The 20,209-nt window shown below is 37.8% G+C and overlaps 2 protein-coding genes across 2 annotated transcripts; one reads left to right on the plus strand and one right to left on the minus strand.

The window, feature by feature from the left end:
• Nucleotides 1-882: 882 nt before the first annotated feature.
• Nucleotides 883-9,997, plus strand: LOC122062652 (protein YIPF1 homolog). The gene is made up of 6 exons (XM_042626299.1): nucleotides 883-1,261; nucleotides 1,398-1,437; nucleotides 1,535-1,615; nucleotides 5,287-5,479; nucleotides 8,644-8,911; nucleotides 9,655-9,997. Exons 1-6 carry the CDS (start codon nucleotides 1,205-1,207, stop codon nucleotides 9,859-9,861), a joined length of 846 nt encoding a protein of 281 aa, XP_042482233.1. The 5' UTR covers nucleotides 883-1,204; the 3' UTR covers nucleotides 9,862-9,997.
• A 2,026-nt stretch (nucleotides 9,998-12,023) lies between these two features.
• On the minus strand, nucleotides 12,024-19,379 carry LOC122062638 (serine--tRNA ligase-like). The gene is made up of 9 exons (XM_042626286.1): nucleotides 18,942-19,379; nucleotides 18,769-18,839; nucleotides 18,526-18,687; nucleotides 18,315-18,420; nucleotides 14,689-14,882; nucleotides 13,318-13,421; nucleotides 13,053-13,236; nucleotides 12,765-12,944; nucleotides 12,024-12,582 (listed from the first exon to the last, which is right to left on the minus strand). Exons 1-9 carry the CDS (start codon nucleotides 19,072-19,074, stop codon nucleotides 12,373-12,375), a joined length of 1,344 nt encoding a protein of 447 aa, XP_042482220.1. The 5' UTR covers nucleotides 19,075-19,379; the 3' UTR covers nucleotides 12,024-12,372.
• Nucleotides 19,380-20,209: the final 830 nt, after the last annotated feature.

Raw genomic sequence — 20,209 nt, forward strand, 5'->3', positions numbered from 1 at the left:
ATGATTGATATGAATTGAAGAATTTATTAGTTGTAAATACGGTTCTTTTCCAAAAGGGTTGCCTCCTGACCACCAGTAGGTTTCCAAAGCTTTAAACAATAGCCTTAATCATAGAAAATCGGGCCTTGCACATGTGGGAGTCTTGTGCATCGGATATGCCTTTTTTTTCTTTCTTCCATACTAGGCTGCACAAAATGAAAGGAAAGCCCTTCAAGAGTGGCAACAAAGGAGGAAGAGAAGGGTGAAGCCCACCCCATGCCCTCCATCGTAGCAATGCTAGGGTCATCTGCCAAAAACTTTTTGACCTCATGTTCAGACAAGACACCGGAAAAGGCATCACCAGCTACAGGCCCCATACCAACCTTCCAAACAAGAACAGAGGAAAGGACGCTAGAGACAGGGAGCTCATGGCCAGGAGTAAAGAATCACCATAGATCCATAGCAGCAGATTTCAGATGGATACAAGGCAGCGGGGGTTAGGGATGGGGGAGGTCAAAATTCATTTCCATCTTTATTTTTTTTTTCTAACAACGGGTATCCAGGCATTTGGCCTAACTAGTCCCTTGGGCCCACACTGACCTCACAATCGTATGGACTAGATCATGTTGGGATTGAATGAGAATCATTTAATTTTCATTGAAAGCAATGAAGAGCAGTAAACACTTGAGTAGTCACAAGGAGGTAAGAGGAATCAAACTCATAACTCATCTTCATTGTAAACATTTTTTTTTTTAAAGCCAACGCCATTATTTCATTTCTTTTAATTGGTGGGCTTATAACAAGACCCAAACCAAAAAAAAGGGTCTACAAAAAAAATAAACGACACCCAGAAAAGGCTTTACCTCAAGTTTCACTTACAATGGAGCGAGGGGATGAGGGCTGAAAGGTAGATTTGTTCCAGAAGTGGAAAAGTATGTTTAAAATTCTTCTCCATTTGTACTAGGCCGGGTTGACTTTTGGGAGAACAAAATGAATAATGCTACTTAGGATACTTTCATTTTGTTTGCTTTGGGCCTTTGGCTGAATAAAAATGCGTTAGTGTTACCCTACCAAACGCGGCCTCGGGTGAAGTCAGAAAAAATTGATCTTCGGCTCAGAGAGAGAGAGAGAGAGATCCGTCATTTCGTCTGAGAGAGGAATTAGAGGCACAGACACACAAGAGAGGAAGGCTGTTGGCTTTCCCGCGATTTCCAATCGTGAAAAGATGATGTCGAGCGGCTACACCAGTCTCGACAACCAAAAGGTCTCCGGATCTGTGCCAGTAAGCATTTTCTCTATCAATCTCTTTCTCTTCCATTATTTTCGATCCAGATTTGATCCACTCCCCCTCTCTCTTTCTCCATCGATTTTATTTTCAAAATCTCGAGATCTTACTCCCTAGTTTCCTCGAACTTCAGGCGGCTTCAGATCCAGGTCAGGTCACCGTCAAATTCGCAGGTTAGAGTTTGTTTTCGTGTGTCGAATTTCGTACCATGTTATTTTATTTATTTTTTGTCTGGATTGTGTTAGTTTTGTTGGTTGTTTGTGCTTGCAGATTCGAACCTTCAGACATTTCCACCTTCTGAAGCTCAAGGGAAGATCGCCGGTGGTTTTCGTCCTCCGCGTGATGCTGATGGTACGCGTTTGTCTCTTTGATTCCTTCAATCTGAATTATTCTTAATAAAATGCCTGACAAATCGTTGATTTATGGGTGCATTTCCAAGATATTGGATGTCTCCTGCAGATCGAATGGACAAAGTCCAATTTTATATTTTGACTACCCCTACCTGTTCATTATGAATGGTGGAGTTGTCAGATCAACATTTTTTTCTACAGATTTCATTGAAAAGAGAGAGAACACAGATTAAATACCGCTATACTTTGAGGGGATGGCATAATAGATGTTATTGAATTACCTATTTATGTAACTGCTCTATCTGGGAGCCGTCTTTGTAATCTGCATAGATTAGGGTCATAAGCTGCTTTAATTATGGTGATTCTCCTTAAGTTAGAATTTGAGTTGGTTTTGCCCATGACAAAATATATTGTCTGGTTTAGAGAAGTGTTCATCATTCAACAAATGTTTGGTTTGTCGGACTTCTTTATTTCAATGACTTGATTATCACACTCGTTTATGCTGCATTCTATGTGTTCAATGACCTCCAAGTTCTGCCTTCACATTACAATTATGCGCCTTTCCTACGGGAAGAATTATGACTTTTTTGCCAACCAAGTAAGCTTGGAATCAGGGTCAATTCATTCCTTCCGATCCCAATCCAATCCATATCACAATCGGCCTCTCGAAAACCCTAGAATCAGCCGCTCAGGAACATTCATAATCTGGATATGTCATGGCCAATTCTGATCCGAATTGGCCGATCTGATTCTGATTTTTGAAACGGTGTTGCCGACAATATGAATCCATGTAACGTCATAATTTGTCCAAACAACTTATACTTTGTACAGATTTTTTCTTAAAAATTTTCTGGATAAACAATGCTGAGCTGTCTTCATTAATCACTCTGGAAACATGATATCCTTGTTTATTTTATAATGTTTACCTTACATTTCAAGCTTAAACTGTAAGATATGTACTTTTATCGAAGGATCTACATCTGGAAGTATCATTTTATCAAAGAAAGGCTGCTGTCTCGGTCTCCAACTTTCCAAATGTACCAACACATGGGTGACTAATTTCTCTGATGCTTGGAGAGTTCATCTTGTTTAGCTTGAGCTCTTGAACTCATTGTTGCTTCCAAGGTGGCTCAACATCTTCCATGTATTCCCTACTGCTAATGATTTTTGTTGCACTTCGGGAGTTCTTCAAATTTAGTAGTCCAGTTTATGAACTTGGCTCTGACCATTTGTTCCCAAAGTTTGAGAAATATTTTGCGAAATGACTGAAACCTGGTCGAAACCCTGCATGTTTCTGTTGATGTTTTCAATAGGCCATTTCGATGGTCAAATAGCCATATTTTGGCCTGAAACTTCAAGGAAACCCTAAGTATCTCTAAACATAATGGAACATTTAGATTGTTAAAATACACACTCAAAATGATAGTTTGGTTTCGTACCCGAAGTTGGTAGTGTACGCCATACTTTGCTGTATACTTTCTCAAATATAGCCTATTGTACACATAATTTAGTATTAGAATACGCAAAATTCAATGAAATTAACTAAAATATGCATTAAGAATGAAGAAAAACCACTAAATATTACACAAGTGTACAACTAAGTTAAAACACCCCTGCAAAAAACCTGTAACTCTATATATCAATATCACAGAGTTCTAGGAAGGCTTGAAACCTTTGGCGAAAAGGGGTAATACCCCTAAATTTGAATCTGACACAAACATAGAAATGTAGGTGCAACAACAACAACAACAGCCACTATAACCTTATCCCAACTAAATGGGGTCGGCTACATGGATCCGATAAAAGCATGTAGGTGATTTGGCCAAAAATACCAAATCAGGGTTTTTCTTGGATTTCCCCCCTCTAATGGGAGAAATCACTTAAAACTCATAAAATGGGTTGAAATTTTGGTCAAAATGTCGAAATTTCAGTCGAAACAATGCTTTTTATATGCACTGTTTTGTATGGAAACCAAAATTTCAGTCGAAACTTTGCGTTCCTATCAAGTTTCACCCAGTTTCATTTCAGCATTTTTAGAAACCAAAATATCTTGCGAAATCTCGGTTACATTGCATTGCAGACACATTATAAGTGAACACTGCAGATTTTTACAGGATCTTATCCTAGTTAGTAGTGGACAAATTGGCCAATAGGTTAATGATCCTTCTCCGCTTGGAATTTCCAACACATCCTGTGTGGGGAAGGTCCGCCAAGGTTTCACTCTATCCCCCGCCAAGATTTCACTGAATAAAGATGTAGGTTGGTATAAATAATTTCTCATCCTAGTTAGTAGTGGACAAAGTGGCCAATAGGATAATGATCCTTTTTCGCTTGGAAGTGCCAATACATCCTGCACAGAGAAAGTTCGCCAAGATTTCACTGAATAAAGATGTAGGTTGGTTTAAAGCTTTCGCATTGAATGTTTCTGCATGGGGATCTTGTAATGACTCAGCAGAGCTGCACTATATTTCAAAAACCTGAGACTTAGCGGAGTCAATTCACTTCTTTTTGATAGCCTTCCTACATGTGTTTCCCCTTTTTAAAACGGATTTGAGTATGTTCTTATAGGCTAGTAAGGGACATATATGGAGGGAAAGGTAACAATTAATTAGTTTGTATGGAAACTCACAAGTGGATAAAGAATCAAATATCTGTAAAAAATAGAGAAATCTAAGCCCATTTCTTCCTCGAAATTTGACTATTTTATCTTTTCTATGACTAGCCTAGCAAGGGCAAGGTAACAATCAACTAATTCATGTGCAAGGGCAAGGTAACTAATAGCCTAGCAAGGGCAAGGTAACTAATAGCTGTGACTAGTTTACAGCCCAAAATTTCCAAGGACATTTCACTTCTTAAGTTCTATTAAAAGAAACCCTATGACTTGAATTAGTGTTCTTGTTAAGTATGCTTTACATATACATGTATATATTATGTTTGTTCAGTTCTAGGCTTTGAAAATAGGGTTATAGTTGTCTAGACTGCAAAGGCCAAACGGAAGTCTCAACCAATAGAGGAATCTGGCATCAAATTCAGGGAAACCAAGTCATGATGATGATCTAGTAGGAAGGCAAAGTAGATTCCCTTGAGGAATCCATGCCAGAGGTTATGTGGCAGAGGGATGCTTCCCATCAGTTGTGCTTAACTAGACCCAATTTGAAAGCCCTAGTGGGTTATATGGGTTATGAGCTAAGTGCTCTTGGGTTATTTATTGTAGACGGGCCAACTTTATAAGCCCATATTGTGGGGTTAGTAAATCTATACAGGATTAGGTGTTCGTTCTTAGTTTCTATTTTGGGATTTCATAAGATTTGGGTTAACTGGGGTGGGTTTTTCTGAGGTTGCAATGAATATAATTTTTCTCAAACGCAGATAATGCTGGTAACTAGTAAGTAGGAAATTATGTCTCCAAAACGTATCTTCTTTTTTCATTTTCTTCACAGAAAACTTTATTATTAAATATTGCATATGTATTATGGAAGGGTAGATATATCTTATAAACAGATGATGTGTTTTCTTCTCAGATTTCTTGCCATTTAGTTAATCAGAATATTTACTTGGTTATTAGAGTTATTCACTGCAGTCATTTGAGTCATTGTTAGTGACTAGCATTCATTCTTTCCACTTAAATATCTTTCATTGACATATTGCTAAACTTGTGTTGAATTGTTGTAGATACTTTCTCCAAACCAGAAAATGGCATTAGGTCTGATGAGCCTGAGTCAAGTGGTTGGTTTCGAGCATTCAGAGTTGCTGCTTACAAGCCATACTTTGATGTTGATACTTCAGATGTATTGGAGAGAATTAAGGACTCACTTTTTCCATTTAAAGGAAGCTTTTCTGAAAAAACCGCTAGCAACCCAGACCTGTAAGTTCTCATTCTGCCATTATGGATGTTGCAAATATATAATCAATGTGTAGACTAGAAGATGAGCAGTTCATTAGATGTTTTCTATATCACAGAAGAAAAGATTAGCGGTTCAATGTGTAGACTACAAGATTAGCATGTCATTAGATCTTTTCTTTAGCACAGAAGAAAATATTAGCAGTTCATGCTAATGATAAGATGGTATTAGCTGTGTCTTATTGTGTCTAGAATTGAAGAATCCTGCTGCTGATATGCATGCACTCTGCCTGGTATTTCAAATAGCGTCAGGGATCTCCATCAATATCTCTTCAATTGGTGCTCTCTCTTGATTTCTAGGCTCAGCTTTCTTCCATTTACAGCAGTATCCTTCAATTATGACAAATTACTTTAGGACTTTTAGCGTAGCTCAGTGAACCGTTGATATGGATTTTGGAGTCAAGCTTATTAACCAGCTTTCTAGCAGATGTACTGTGACATTCTAATCAATCACAACGTATTCTTTCTTCCCTTTCAGTACAAGCAGCCGAGGTTATTCATATGTGCTCCCATGAGTCACTTGTTTAGTTACTAATATATTGTTTTATAGGACTGGACTCTACCATCCTACATTAATTCAAACACGAAAGCTACCACAAATCACTTTATTAGATATCTGCAATGTAGACTGCTGTAATTTCTCTTAGGATATGAAAATCAAGGAAAACATGATTTTTTTATTTAAATATAGTAAAAGAGAAGGCCTAAAAAAGTGGCAGGAACAATACCATGACTCAATTGAAATACTAAAATAAAATGAAAATATCAAAAAATTGGATAATTCCTAAATTGGCAATCCTAAGTAACATTAAAACTAACTCAGGTTTGACCTCAAACTAAAATTGAAAGCCTAATTATGAAAACACCTGGAATTTTAGAAGAGAAATCAAATAATTGCAAAGTAGCCATCCTATGGAACTCCTCCATAGCTTCCCAGCATGGATTTCCATGCCTTAGAGAATGTATGGTCTTCTTGGCCCAAATATTCCCAAGACTTCTCCTAATGCTCATGCTTTGTACCAAACCCTTCGTCTCACCATGAGGCTCTAATCATGATCTGCTAAATTTATCTTGGAATTGATCATGAAACAGGCTTTGTAAACATCACTGTATCTGAGAATAATGAAATAGATCTGAGCATGTCTTGTTATTGGAACACTATAGAATTGATTACATTCATAAACTCAGGCTTAGTTTTGGACAAAACTATAAGAAGAAAACAGTCACTGGGGTTCTGAATGTAACTGAACTTATTTTTGAAATTCTAAAAATAGTTATCATTATCTTGAGCATCCTCAATTGCCTCCAGACCTGTAAATAGTGCTGTGGAGATATTTCTGGTTTGTTAAATAGTGTTTTACAAAGAAGCAACATCTTGGTTCCCCTGTTCACAATCTTGTTAAGAGCATAGTATAAAACTGTTGATTAGAAAAACAAAAAAGGAAGATGAAAGAAGAAATAGCATAGTAGTGAGAAGAACTTTGGTTGAGCTACCCATTACCCCTGGCCTTGATGACAATGGACTTTCTGAAAGAAGTAACAACAGTTTTTGAAGCCAGAGACGCTCCTCTATCAGAAAAGGAATAGAATAGGAGAGTGCATAAAGAAGAAACAATGACCAAGGAAGTTCTTTGCATCAAAACAAACTCGGAAATGTTTAGAACCATCAAATGTGTGAACAAGCAAATTGGGATTAGAGAATGAACCTAATCACAAATGCTTCCTTTGGCCCTTCCTCATTCATCAATTTGAAACTCAACTATCATTTTAATTTTGAGTTCCATATTTTGAAAAGAAGGGCAGAAGAACGAATTTAATGCCATGGTGAGGCCATGAGGGTGCAGTTTTCCTTTGGCTTGGATTCTGAATTGATCTCACCTCATATTCCTTGTGTGTTTGAGTTGGTTGAACTGGTGAATGAACTCAAGTTCCATCGACATTAAGACGAGGATATATATATATATATATATATATTCCCCCCCCCACCCCCCAAACCACCCTCCTTTAAATTCTGTTCTTCACAATTTATGTCATCTTGGTAAAAGGTGTGATGCAGAAATGAAGACTTACCAGCGTAGGAAGTCCAAGAAGAACCAGGCCTATCGTGGCCCTTACAGTTCAATTTAAGTTATTGACTTATTTTCTTTTAGAGTTTTGATAGGATGGGACAGCTTGTAAGGGGATATCCTAGTCTACTTAAAGCTGTATTTTGTTGCTGTTATAAATAAAAGATAGGGCAGCAATTGCAGCTCACGATTTTTACTCTGCAGAATTTTGTTCTCTTGGCTGTGGTGAAGCAGTGACCTACCTTGTGGTGATTCAAGGTGACGATTAGTGGTGAAACCAATCAAACCTTGCAGTGGGAAGCCCCAGTTGCAGCTCTTTTATTCTCTTATACTCTTCTTATCAACTCCATTCAAGGTTCATCATTGGTACTACCAGATCTTGCAGCAGAACCACCAGTACCCATGATATGCCTTTCCTACTCTTGGTGGGATTTCTGATAATAGGTTGTCTACAGGTCTGATCTACATTCTGATTCCATATATCCTCTTTGGGCAGTGCTCTTAACCTTCTCCTAAAATCAAGTTTGATTTTTCTGGTTGAATGCTATATTCCTATTCCAAGTTGGATTCAGTACTTGCTATTTTGGGAGGATATTGAGGAACAGATATTTGTTGAGTCTCATATCAATGCCATAGATTGATCTACCTTTGGGTTTATTGAATCTGAAACCTGATCACAAAAAGATCAGTTTACTGGTCAAACTTGAGGTCTCCTACTCCGATTAGGAATTGACCATTCCAGCAGATCCGATCCCTTGGATCAGCTGAAATTTTCAGCCGCTATTCTAGGCCATTGGAGAAGAACCCGACCTGCATTTTCCAGCAATCTGAGCTGTTTATTTTGTTTTATGCTATTTCTCTTAAATCTGGAGATTGTCTCTGTTTTGGATCCTGTTTTGGCTGTTGCTGGTTATACATATCAGAACCACATTACTGTGACTGTCCTTTGCATTGTTCTTAAATTATTAAACGTCTGTCTTGATTTTATGCCTTTCTCCATTCTCATTTCCTTTGTGATTTTTTCTTCTTTAATGTCTGAATGTTTACTATGAATGGAAGCAGGTATGGACCATTTTGGATATGTACCACCCTTATATTTGTAGCAGCATCCATTGGCACATTTGCAACATACTTGGCACACAAACTGCAGAAAAAAGAATGGGACTACGACATAAATATGGTGACGTGGTCGGCTGGTTTGTTTTACGGCTATGTCACCATTGTTCCTCTTGGCTTGTATATCATTCTAAAGTACTTCTCAGCTCCATCTGGCCTCGTCCAGCTGTTCTGTCTATATGGTTACTCCCTCTTTGTCTTCATTCCTGCCTCGGTAAGTTCAGTGTTATAGTTTTGCTATTTTCTCTGAAACATTTCTCTCTCTCTCTCTCTCTTTTGGGGGGGTGTGGGGACCTTGGTCTCCCTAGTTACAAAGTACTTTACTAAACTTTGAAGTGGTTATGACTTTGAAAAGAAGCAAAAAAATCACTTTCAGTTCTTTTGAAATTGGTGTGTTGATGGGTGTTTTAAGTAAATTTTTGGATTATAATTTTACCCTCAGTCTGAAATAGCAATCTCCATCCCATCACCACACTATATAATAACCATCTCTTGGCTTACAGAAGAAGAAAGGGATCAGATGTAGGTGATCACGTAATCCCTCCCCCCGCCCCCGGCTGAATTTTTCTTTCTTAACGAGGATGAGGTTTTTAACTTGTCTGTGGCAGCATGGTCTGGACTATATAAATTGAGTCAGTTTTGGCTGTGCCAGTGGATTTCTATCATCCTGATCTTTTCCTTCATTTAAGCTTACGGTTGGCAGTGACAATTAAGGCAGACCCCTGTAAAGACAAAAATTATTGTTTTGAAAGAAACAAAATTTTACCTGAATGATGTTTCGTCATGATTATGTGTGGGTGTATGTTATTGCCTCCTTGCTAAGAGGTGTGTGCAGTATGCCCATGTCAATATCCCTTCCATTGTACTATATTTTCTCTTAAACTAATATTTATAATGAATCATGTACCCATCACCTGGACTTTGACTTGTCAAACTACCCATGTCATTTGATTGCAGTGTCTATCTGTGGTACCTGTGGAAGTGTTCAGGTGGGCAGTTGCAGGTGTTGCAGGGTTTATGTCAGCAATATTTGTTGCTCTTAATCTCCGAGCTCACATTATGTCTGCTGGCGAAAGGTGGTTCTTAATTGTGGCTGCAATATTCCTATTGCAGCTGGCTCTAGCTGTCGTTCTGAAGCTCTATTTGTTCACGGTTACAGTATAAGAATAATTGGAAATCCTCCATGGTATGAACAAGTGTAGAGCATAGGAAAAGGTTTTTGGGCTTTGACCCCATGTTGTAGTCTAACCCTTCTATAGAATATTTTTTTATAATGAAATACATGACATGTATTCATTCATTTTTGGTAATATATATTTTTAGTGGTTGAATCTTCTCCTAGTGGAGAATTGTTCCTCAGGCCGCTTCAACGCAAATAACTTCTTGATGTCATTTCTGTTCTACTCCCCATCCTTTTCACCATTTAACAGAGGTAGATGCTCAGACACTGATGCCACCGCTCCAACTTGGGCTGCATCATATTCTGAATAGTGCACAGCCAGGAAATATGGCAGGGCACCGCATATTGTGGAAACAATCAATAAATATTATCTTTGGACCCTACTATCTATCAATTTAATGGGAGCACCCCACTCCCAAGTTGATGATCAAAGCCTATGAATTGGCTTCGACCTATTGTTGTGATTTGCATTTTGTTGAACTCTCTACTTCTGTTTTAAAGGGGAGAGCTCTCTCCAATGGCCATGTTTATAACCTCTTGTCCATGGAGGAATGGACCTTAGTTTTCCTGTCAGATGGCAGGTCACTTGACACTGAGACTTGGTACACCTAATAACCATTGGTTCCATGGTCATATGGCAAGGCAAGTTTCTGTCTTTCATATATAGCTAATGTGGATAAATGAGGTTCCATTAGATGGTCGAATATGATTAGTTTTGGAAACAATTGACTGTTGAAAATACAATGGTGAGAATTTTCAATGCAGGCTGCCCCATTTGATTGAGTTGTACCTCTCCTTTGTAATCCCATGCAACCCTTGCGGTAGCTCAGATCAACGATGTATCGTATAGAGTCCTTTTACGCATACATAAACACGTGCCCTAATGTAATGTTAAGTGCTTTTCTTCTTGGCGAGCAATATATTCTTGTATCACAAACTAGTCTTTGCCCTTTCTGAAAGCAAGATGGTACATTATTTGCCTACGAAACCGTGGAAGTAATAGAATTAAAACGGAAAGACAGTTGGCAAAGTCGAACGTTGGATCCTGAATCTGAGGCCTACAGGAGGATAACATCACATATTTTTAATAGTGATCACAATAAGCTAATATCTGCACTCAATGTGGATTTAGTAATCCTAATAACAGAGGGAAACATTTAGTGTCTAGTCCTGAGCTTCATCGGCATGTGTTCTCATTTTGATTCTGGTGCTATTAAATATTTAATAGTTATAAGTACATACAATTTAATTTGATCATTCAAGAACTAGTAGTCCAATTCATGAAATCACCAAAATCAAACCTTTTGAAGCTTGAATTGTTGGTCATAATCCACTTCGCAGAAGCCGCGATTATGAGAACAATAATGCCTTTATTTTTTTTTTCTTCTGGATGTTGCAGACAGAAAATTCATGCTCATAGACTCATAGTGGCGGCCATCACTACTGATTTGTTATTGTAGTAGGCCATTGGTCTTTGTGTATTACTGCTTTTGGGTTACACCACTCAGCACACACAAGTCGTTGCACTCTCAGCTGTTATCCCTTCTTTTCTTCTTTTCTTATAAGAGCTGGAGGCAAGAAAATGCATACTAATATCAAAGAGTCAAGCTCGATTACTAGTAGTCTAACTGTTCAGTGTGTATCTTGCATACTAGTGCCAAGGGTGCTAGACATCTTCAAGGAGGATTGCATGGATTGAGACAAAAAGATTCTGATTGGGAGTTTTTAACCCAAAAACCAAGTGAACCATTGTTTCTGAAACCCAACTAAGCATCACGTGGAAAAGGGGTCTGGTGCTGGTTTTGACAGGTCAAACCGTGGTTTAAAAAGTAACGAATAATTAAATTTTGGAACAATATTAAAACAATGGGTGAAAGAACCCTCCGGTCTGACACAAAAACACCAGATGTGAGTCCCATTGAGAGCACAGACAAGAGCATTTTTAGCGTGCACAGGGTGGTATTACCTTGCTAAAATACCAGAATCAAACTGGGAGCTATTTGAAACCATCTGATTTCTGAAACCCATAGCTTCATCAGGCAAAAATCAATGATCAAGGAGCATGCCTAAAATGGCGCACACAAACAACCATGTGAGAAAAAAAAAACGAGTACAAAGAACTGAAAAATGACATGAAAGAGTGGTCTACGAGAAAAGTGTGAACACATTGACATATTTCCTTTCACGCGGCTCATGAACCTGCCAGTATGACCTGATATCAATTTATAGCACTTTCAAACTTACCAGTTGTAGGGCTATAGCACAACCTTTCCAAACCACCCACCAATTACAACAAAAATAAATTAGATTTGGCATTCTGTTTCCATCTCGGAGTTTTAGCATCAACTGTAGATTTTCAGATTTAACATCATCGTCCCCAGGGGAAAAAGGAGGTGACAAGAAATTAGCGCTTTGATTTTAACCTAAAAGTTTTTCCTCTTGCCTTTTTATCTCACCCCTCCTCACTGACATTTGAGGGAGAGAGATACGGAGAGTTAGGCTTTCGACTTCTTCCCTTTAGCTTCTGGAGTGGGCTTCGTTTGGAAAAGAATTTCCTTCGTGCCACCCATGAAGGGCTGTAAGGCTTCAGGAATATTAACACCATCTTCCTTCTGATTATTCTCAAGAATGCAACAAATGGTCCTCTCTGTTGCTGTGAGTGTTGAGTTCAACAGGTGAACATATTGCTTTACCTGTTCAGTACTCTGTCAACAAATCCAACAATAGTGTGTGAACACTTGGTTAGGCAATAGCTTCCTCTTATTGATGTAGTGCATAAGTTTGCCATGTTATATGTTTTTCCAAGCTTCTTATTAGATCCAGTTGCCTGTACTTCTAGGCTTCCAGTCAAGCATGTAATAATGAAAACATGGAGAGAGAAAAATACCTTCTTTTGCCCGTATCGAATCTCTAATCTCCTGGACTGGTAGTCCGTACAGTTAGAACAGGAAACCAGCTCTCTGTATGTCTGGGATGCAGGATACCATCCCTCCAAATCATATTTTTTTGCAGCAGCATCATTTAAGGCCCCAGAAACAATAGCCACAAGTTGATAAGGGATATTTAACTGTAATAGAGAATGACTAACATCAGGCAAAATTCAACAGAGGGTAAGTCTTAAGTACTACAAGTTAATAAAACCAGTCCTTCTTGTGAGTTTCCAAGATTCTAGTACCTCTTTGTAGAAGTCCTCTGAGTTCTTGATCATTTCCTCATGCATGTCCCATGAATCATTGCCATTTGGGCTGGTCATGCAAAATTGCTCCACCTTTTCAAATTGATGGACTCGGAAAATACCCAGGGTATCTCGACCATGTGAACCAGCTTCTTTGCGGAAGCAAGTCGAATATCCAGCATATCTGGCAAAATATCCAATATTTATTAGAAATCGCCATTTCTTACTCATCAATGAAACAATAGTAGACCACAGCAGCTACAACCTTATGGGTAGTTGGGAAGGATGGATCCAATCATCCAGATGATAAGCACAGAGTGGCTGTTCAGCTGTAGCAATCAGGTACTTATCATCTCCCTCACCAGTCACCTGTGGAACATGAACTATATCAGTTCGAAGTAGAAATACTCTTGAACAAAAGACCCATGTGGCAAGAGCCTTTTATACTAAAAAGGATCACAGATTCTTCCATGGCATTTTATTTTATATCTCAAACAAACTTAACATGACAAATTATGCCGAAAGAATATATATTGTTCTGTTGAGAGATGAGACTAAAACCCGAGTACTCATCGAATTCACATAAAAAAATGTTATTATATAACTAAAGATTTCATGGTTTTAAGGTTGTAAAAAAGCCCAAAGGAAGAGAATGACTAAGAGGAACTTGTATTATACCCAAGAGGATGAAAATCTCAGTACTAACTAAAACAAAATCTATAGAGCTGTTATGTTCAGTGATGCATAAATCAGACAAATGGACTAATTTTAGCGGAAATAAACTTTGGGTTGGGTTCTAAACATGTTGGGCCTTTGTCCAATGAGTTTTCATTGTATTAGGGCACTTCAATGGATTTAAAATATGGGTAGGAGGTACGAACACGGGATTTACTCTTATAGTTAGTCAGGTTAGAGTCCTATTTATATATTTTATTTATTAAGCATTTTGGTCAGGCTGGAATAGCTCTCTAAGAGTCCACCCTTATTTCAGTTTCCTACTTAGTTTAAGTTATCAGTTCAGGATTGGTTTAAGCCCTTCCTTTTTTGAGTTTGAGTCTGCTTTTGAGTCTTCTACATAAGTTTGTAAGGGGTTAGAACATGGTCCATGAATTTGAGTAACGGATTTGGCTTTTTGCCTTTGGTTCTGTGGTGATTCAGTAGGCTCCCTATTGATGATTCCAAGAACCCTTGGTGGTGATTCCAATTTCCAAGGCTGGAGTACTGGTGGAGATTCCATCCCGGCAGATTAAAGTGGTGACTTCTGATCATATGCTCCTTTTCTATTGTTTATTTTATTTCTTTTCTTTCCCACAGTTGTATATCAGTTTCAGTTCATCGAGTTATCAAGTTTTGTTACAACCTGGTTATATCCCCATACCTGCAATCCTGTCGCAAGCTGATCTTCCACTGGCGTACACCAGTTCGTGTTAGCTCTGCATTATTCATATTATATGGATTGGTTAATCCTGGTCCGCATAGCCTAAAGCTGACTAATGGGAAGGACCAGGATTGTTCCTAATTTGAATGCATCAGTTGGGTCCATCCATGTTTTGCTTTCCAAGTTCCAATTCAATAAGCATGAGAAATCTATGGTTAAATGGAGCAAAGTATTACAAGCTACTGAAAATATTGGTACCTTGTACAGTTCTTCATCAAACTGGGCTAACTGAGCACATTTTGCCATAATGTCTTTTTTCATAAAAAATGGAGTCTGCAGTGGAGTGTAGGCCCGCTTTCTCAAGAATTCAAGTCCAAAGTTTATCAATGCCTGATTGAGAAGTACACCATCTCCTTTTAAATAGAAACCTCTTCCCCCAGCTACATCAGCACCTATATAAATCCAAAATATTTCATAATTGCACACAATTAAATAAAGCACAGACTGATGATAAGATACATGACTGCCACTACTTAAGGAATCCTTTTTCCTTTTTCACCCTCCATCCTTGGACAAGAGCATTGGATTGTCATCAAGAATATCCTCAAGTATTTGAGAAACAGTAAGGATCATTTCTAGGTTAATAGAACTGACCAATTGTCAATCATGGGTTACACAGACTCGGATTCTTGCAGATTGACAAAGATGACAGAAAATCCACGTTTGATACGGTCTATATGATGGGTCATGGGGGCGATAATTTGGAGAAGTGCCAAGCAAAATTCGACAGCTGTTTCAACTACTAAAGCTGAATACTAGGCAGCTGGTGATGAAAATAAAGAAGGTGATGGACAGAAGAAATTCTTAACCAATCTGGAGGTGGTTCTTGAGCTCATCAAACACCCATCCTGTTGTACTGTGACAAGAAGGGAGCAATAGCACAAGCAAAGGAACCAGGGCTCATTAGAGAAACAAGCGCGTTTAACAAAAGTATAATCTGATCAGAGAGATCATTCAACAAGGTAATATTGCGTTGACTATGCAAACAATGTGTCAGATCATATGACATAGGGTTCTATTGTGTTTGAGAAACATGTAAACAATATAGGAGTAAAGTACACAAGAAATTCACTTTGATGTACAAGTGGGAGATTGTCAAAATTATGTGCATCAAACCCAAATTTTAATCAGTTGAATTATTATTTTTATTATTATTAGTTTTTTTGTGAGATATATCGTTAGCGAGATTATAAGATTGTCCTTAGGTTTTCACCTAAAACGTCCTCAACTAGGGATAAAGATAGTCACCATATCCAAATGGTGGTTGCGTTATGTGTTATTAGGAATGTTGATTTTCAGGCATAAATGTGAGTACACATAAAATAAATGTATTGAACTAATTCACGTGAGAATCTCGCATGTGTTACCTCTAGATATAGAGGAACGGGATTCATTAGTATCATTATAATTGGCCCTTTTGATTTAAGGGATCCTTGTCGTTGCGGCATTACTTCATGGGTTTTGGCACATCAATGGTTGATGTCTTTCAGATTACATATCGATGCACTGGATTCATGGTAACTTTTCGTGAATCAAAGAGATGCTCAACAAAGAATCCACTACCCTTTTGAGAAATATTGAAGCGAGAAAGTGTGTATAATCATATGAAAATCTGAATCCAGTGTTGCATTTCACAACCACAAATCTCTAAAATGGACTTGTTTAATGAATTGGGGTTTGACAATATATTATTTACCAGCTCTATAGTTCACTATGTGATATTGTCTATTAGAGGGAGGCAATTTTGTAATAAAAGAATTTAATTGCATCAACTATTTTATGAAAAACTGACCGTTTAAATTATTTAGTTAAGAATTATCTTTTTATAGCTTTAATTGGGTTAAAGTAGAGATAGGATAATTATGCTAAATATTATATAGTTTTTTTATTCTACCTTTTCCACCTTTAGTGGCAAGTTGAGAATAAAAAACTTCCATAACATGTACACATAAGTCAAGCGGGTTTAGGGAAATCCCAATTTCACTCGAGCAATGCAATCCTTTATGCATTTATATAAAAGAAAAGGGGAAGAGGGTTCTCCCCCCCCCCCTCTTTATCTTGTCTTCTCTCTCCCTCCCCTTATGCCCTTGAGAAAAAAGGTTTGTGAGACCCTAACCCTAAAAAGATAGTTTTGTTTTTGTGTGCAACTTTGATGTTTTCAATCAATTCGAAGTGTTGAAAAGATCGATTGCCCACCTTACTCTACTGTGGAAGAATTATTATCCAGAGGAGGAACTACACTTGTGGTTCTAAAATAACCTATTCCCTTCCCATTTGATTAATAGTTTTTTGTATGGTGATTTCGGATGCAAGAGATATCTGATTCGATTATTCTGTTGTGCAATTGGGTTCCTTCTAACAATTGTAACAGTAAATTTGATCACATAACAAAAAGAATCGGATCGGGTATCTCTTGCATCCGAAATTACCTGATAAAATTTTAATTCTTGGAAACGAAACAATACCTTAGAATCACAAGTATAGTTTCTCCTCCTCATAATAGCTCTTCCACACTCTGGCAATGCAAGGAATTAACCCCTTCAACTCTTGAACGAACCGGAATCACCCAAGCTTGGACAAACTTTTTCTCTATTTTCTCTCTAAGGTTTCTCAACCCTTAATTTTTCGCAACCAGTGAATAAGGGGAGGGAGGGAGAGAGAATCAACCAAGGGGGGAGGAGCTAAAGAATTCAACTAAGGCTCCTTCCACTTCGTTTGCTTCTATAAAACCCAATATTTTGCATTGCCTTGTTTGACTATGATTGGGATCAAGCAATCACACTTGCCATGTACACACAGAAGTTTCCTATTCCTAGATTGCTACTAAAAGAGGGGAAAAGGTAGAAGAAAAAAAGAAATATTATCTAGTATAGTTATCCTTTTTTTAATTTAGTCCAATTAAATATATAAAAGGATAATTTTTTAACTAGATAATTTAAACCATTAAATTTTCATAAATTGGTTAATCCAAATAAACTTTTTTATTATAAAATTGTCCCTCCACTAAACAATATCACATAATGAACCATAAAGCCGGTAAATAAATAACTGTCAAACCCAATTGTATTCTACATGTCTATACAGAGATTCTAATCTCATTCGGAACCAAAAACATTTTGAAATAAAGTTTTAAATCTTAATTGTAATAGATTAAATACGATAGAAAAATGCAAACAGATTTCTGTCTGATCATACATAGATATTTTCTCTACTTGATTAACCCTAATTAAGGGCAATGAATTCTACATTGAGCATCTCTTTCGTTCACGACACAACACCATAAATCCGATACACCAATATATAATCCGAAGAACATCAGTACGCCAAAGCTCATGATGCCTCACCGAAATGACTAGGTCCTCTAAAGTCAAAGGATTAACAATAATGCTACTAAGAAAAATCTCAATCTTTTACATCTAACAATAACAATACGAGATTCCCATGTGATTCAATTTTATACATTTACCGCATGTGTATTTGCATATATGCCATGTAATCAACATTTCTAGTAACACATGATGCAACGACCATTTGAATAGTGTGTCAAATCGTATCCCTAGTCGAGAACGTTTTAAGTAAAAACCTAAGGACAATCTTATAAACTCATTAATGATATATCACGCATAAATAATAAATCAATTCAATTAATTAAAATTTGGTTTTAATAGACACATGATTCCAACCTATTCCATACTAGATACCAATCAAAACAAAAACCTGAGTTCCTAATAAAGCGGGATGATTTCTTCAAATTTCAAAAAGAGTACCACAATGTAATACTAGTAAAAGTACGCCCAATAAACTTTAAAAGATAATCTATGTACCTCTCTTCAGATCTGCAATTCCAAGAAGCTCAACAAGTTCAACATGATTTCTCAGTTTCGGCTCTGCCCGTTTCTCACCCCAAGTTCGAATTACTTGATTATTGGCCTACAGATATCATATGGGAGGGCTTGGGGATAAGTTCAATAACAAGTTCTTTCCCTTTATGGCTTGATGTATAAAATTAAAATGAATGAGAAAGCTAGATGATACCTCATCATTATTAACAGGAACCGAGTCATGTACAAGGTTCCCTACAGTCTCCAACCTAGAATATAAAGCCACTCGAGCATCCTGAACTTCAGCTTCTTTCTTCGCCGTCAACTGCTTGTTCTCATCCGTGCTCTTTATCATTTCAGTCGCATCTTCACCGGCCTAGCGAATCAAAACCATAATAAAACTACAATCCCCAGTCTAAATATGAAAAAATGAAATAGATGAGCTATACAAACCCACAATTTTAAGACGAGCAACTGCTTTATTGATCTTATTGAAGTCTTTCCGCAGACTATCGAGTTCAAATTGACCTGAATGAGCAAATAAATCAAATCCAATAGCTCAAATAACTAGGTAACTTGAAGATATATGTGTGATAAGAGATGAGATCGAAACCGAAATTCAAAACTCACGTTGTCGCCATTCCTTGTCAAGGCGGATGATCTCGTCGACGATCTCAACGTTGGAGAATCGTCTTCGTTGAGATTCTCGGATCCGTTCGGGATTGTTGCCCTTGTCTTCTCTGAAGAGATTGATGTCCAACATTTTTTTCAGCCGAGGCAACAATGGCTCAGTGGTCGAATGTCGATTCACAGAGCGAGGCTGAAGGGCGGAAGCGGTGAACGGCGACTAGAAACCCTACTTCCTAGTAACTCGCTATTTGAAGTCACGAAAGGTAAAGAGGTACCCTGACGGCTGACTACGTGCTCCCGCGTTTTTTGCAATAGGAAATTATGAGAAAATGGAGAGGTTTTCTAAAATGCAGCGTGGATTCTGTGCTAGCGCAGGCCCAATACTTGAATAGGAACATACATGGTAGCATCAACGGCGTCAGGATTTCTGTTATTCATGAGGACGGGAAATCATTCCGTCCTCCCCAATGCTCGAGTCTGGGAGTCACATTTCGTTTTAGGTTTCTTTTTTCCTACATAAGAGAAAGAGTTTTTTGCTGGACAATGTGACCCTTATACCAAGTACCAACATAGAGTTCAGTAGTGCACGGGGGAGCATCATTAGGATTTAGGAGTTTGTGTTTGGGCACAGGCACCACACTGCTAGGGCAACATTCTTATCCAATTTTCTAATTTTTTAGGATTGATTCAACATTGGTGTAACATGATTAGCTACCTTTGGCAATCGAGTATTTGTGTTTATTTAAAATGACCTTGTGTCCCCTTATGAAAAGAGTTAGAAATCCACCAATCCACATGTGATGTGTGAACAACGAAAGTTATGTACCATAGTAACTAGTTATGAATAAGGGGACATCGAATACATATGGTGAGTTACAACAATAGTAACAATAGTTAACGAACCTACCAAAACTAGGTTAAGAGATAATTGAACATGCCATGAAGTTGGCCTTTATGACCTTGACCCAGAATCCCTTTCTTATTATTATTATTTTTTCTCTTTTTGGTAATGGGTTATTGTCGCCCAACTGGGTGTCTTTTATGTTTCTGATCTGAATTCTAATGGATCTTGGAATTACAATATGCTGAGCTCCTTATTTCCTCCTTGAATTGTGAGGGCCAATATTAAGACCCCAATCTCATCTTCTCTTCCCTCTATGGACGGTTGACTTTGCTCCTCTAAAAATGTTATTTGATCTACTCGTTGTGTTGTTAGTCTATTTCATGAGAGAGATGGTGTAAACCTGGTTGGTATTAAGAAAGGGAAG

The sequence above is a fragment of the Macadamia integrifolia genome, unplaced genomic scaffold (genome assembly GCF_013358625.1).
Source record: "Macadamia integrifolia cultivar HAES 741 unplaced genomic scaffold, SCU_Mint_v3 scaffold1080, whole genome shotgun sequence".
NCBI lineage: Eukaryota > Viridiplantae > Streptophyta > Magnoliopsida > Proteales > Proteaceae > Macadamia > Macadamia integrifolia.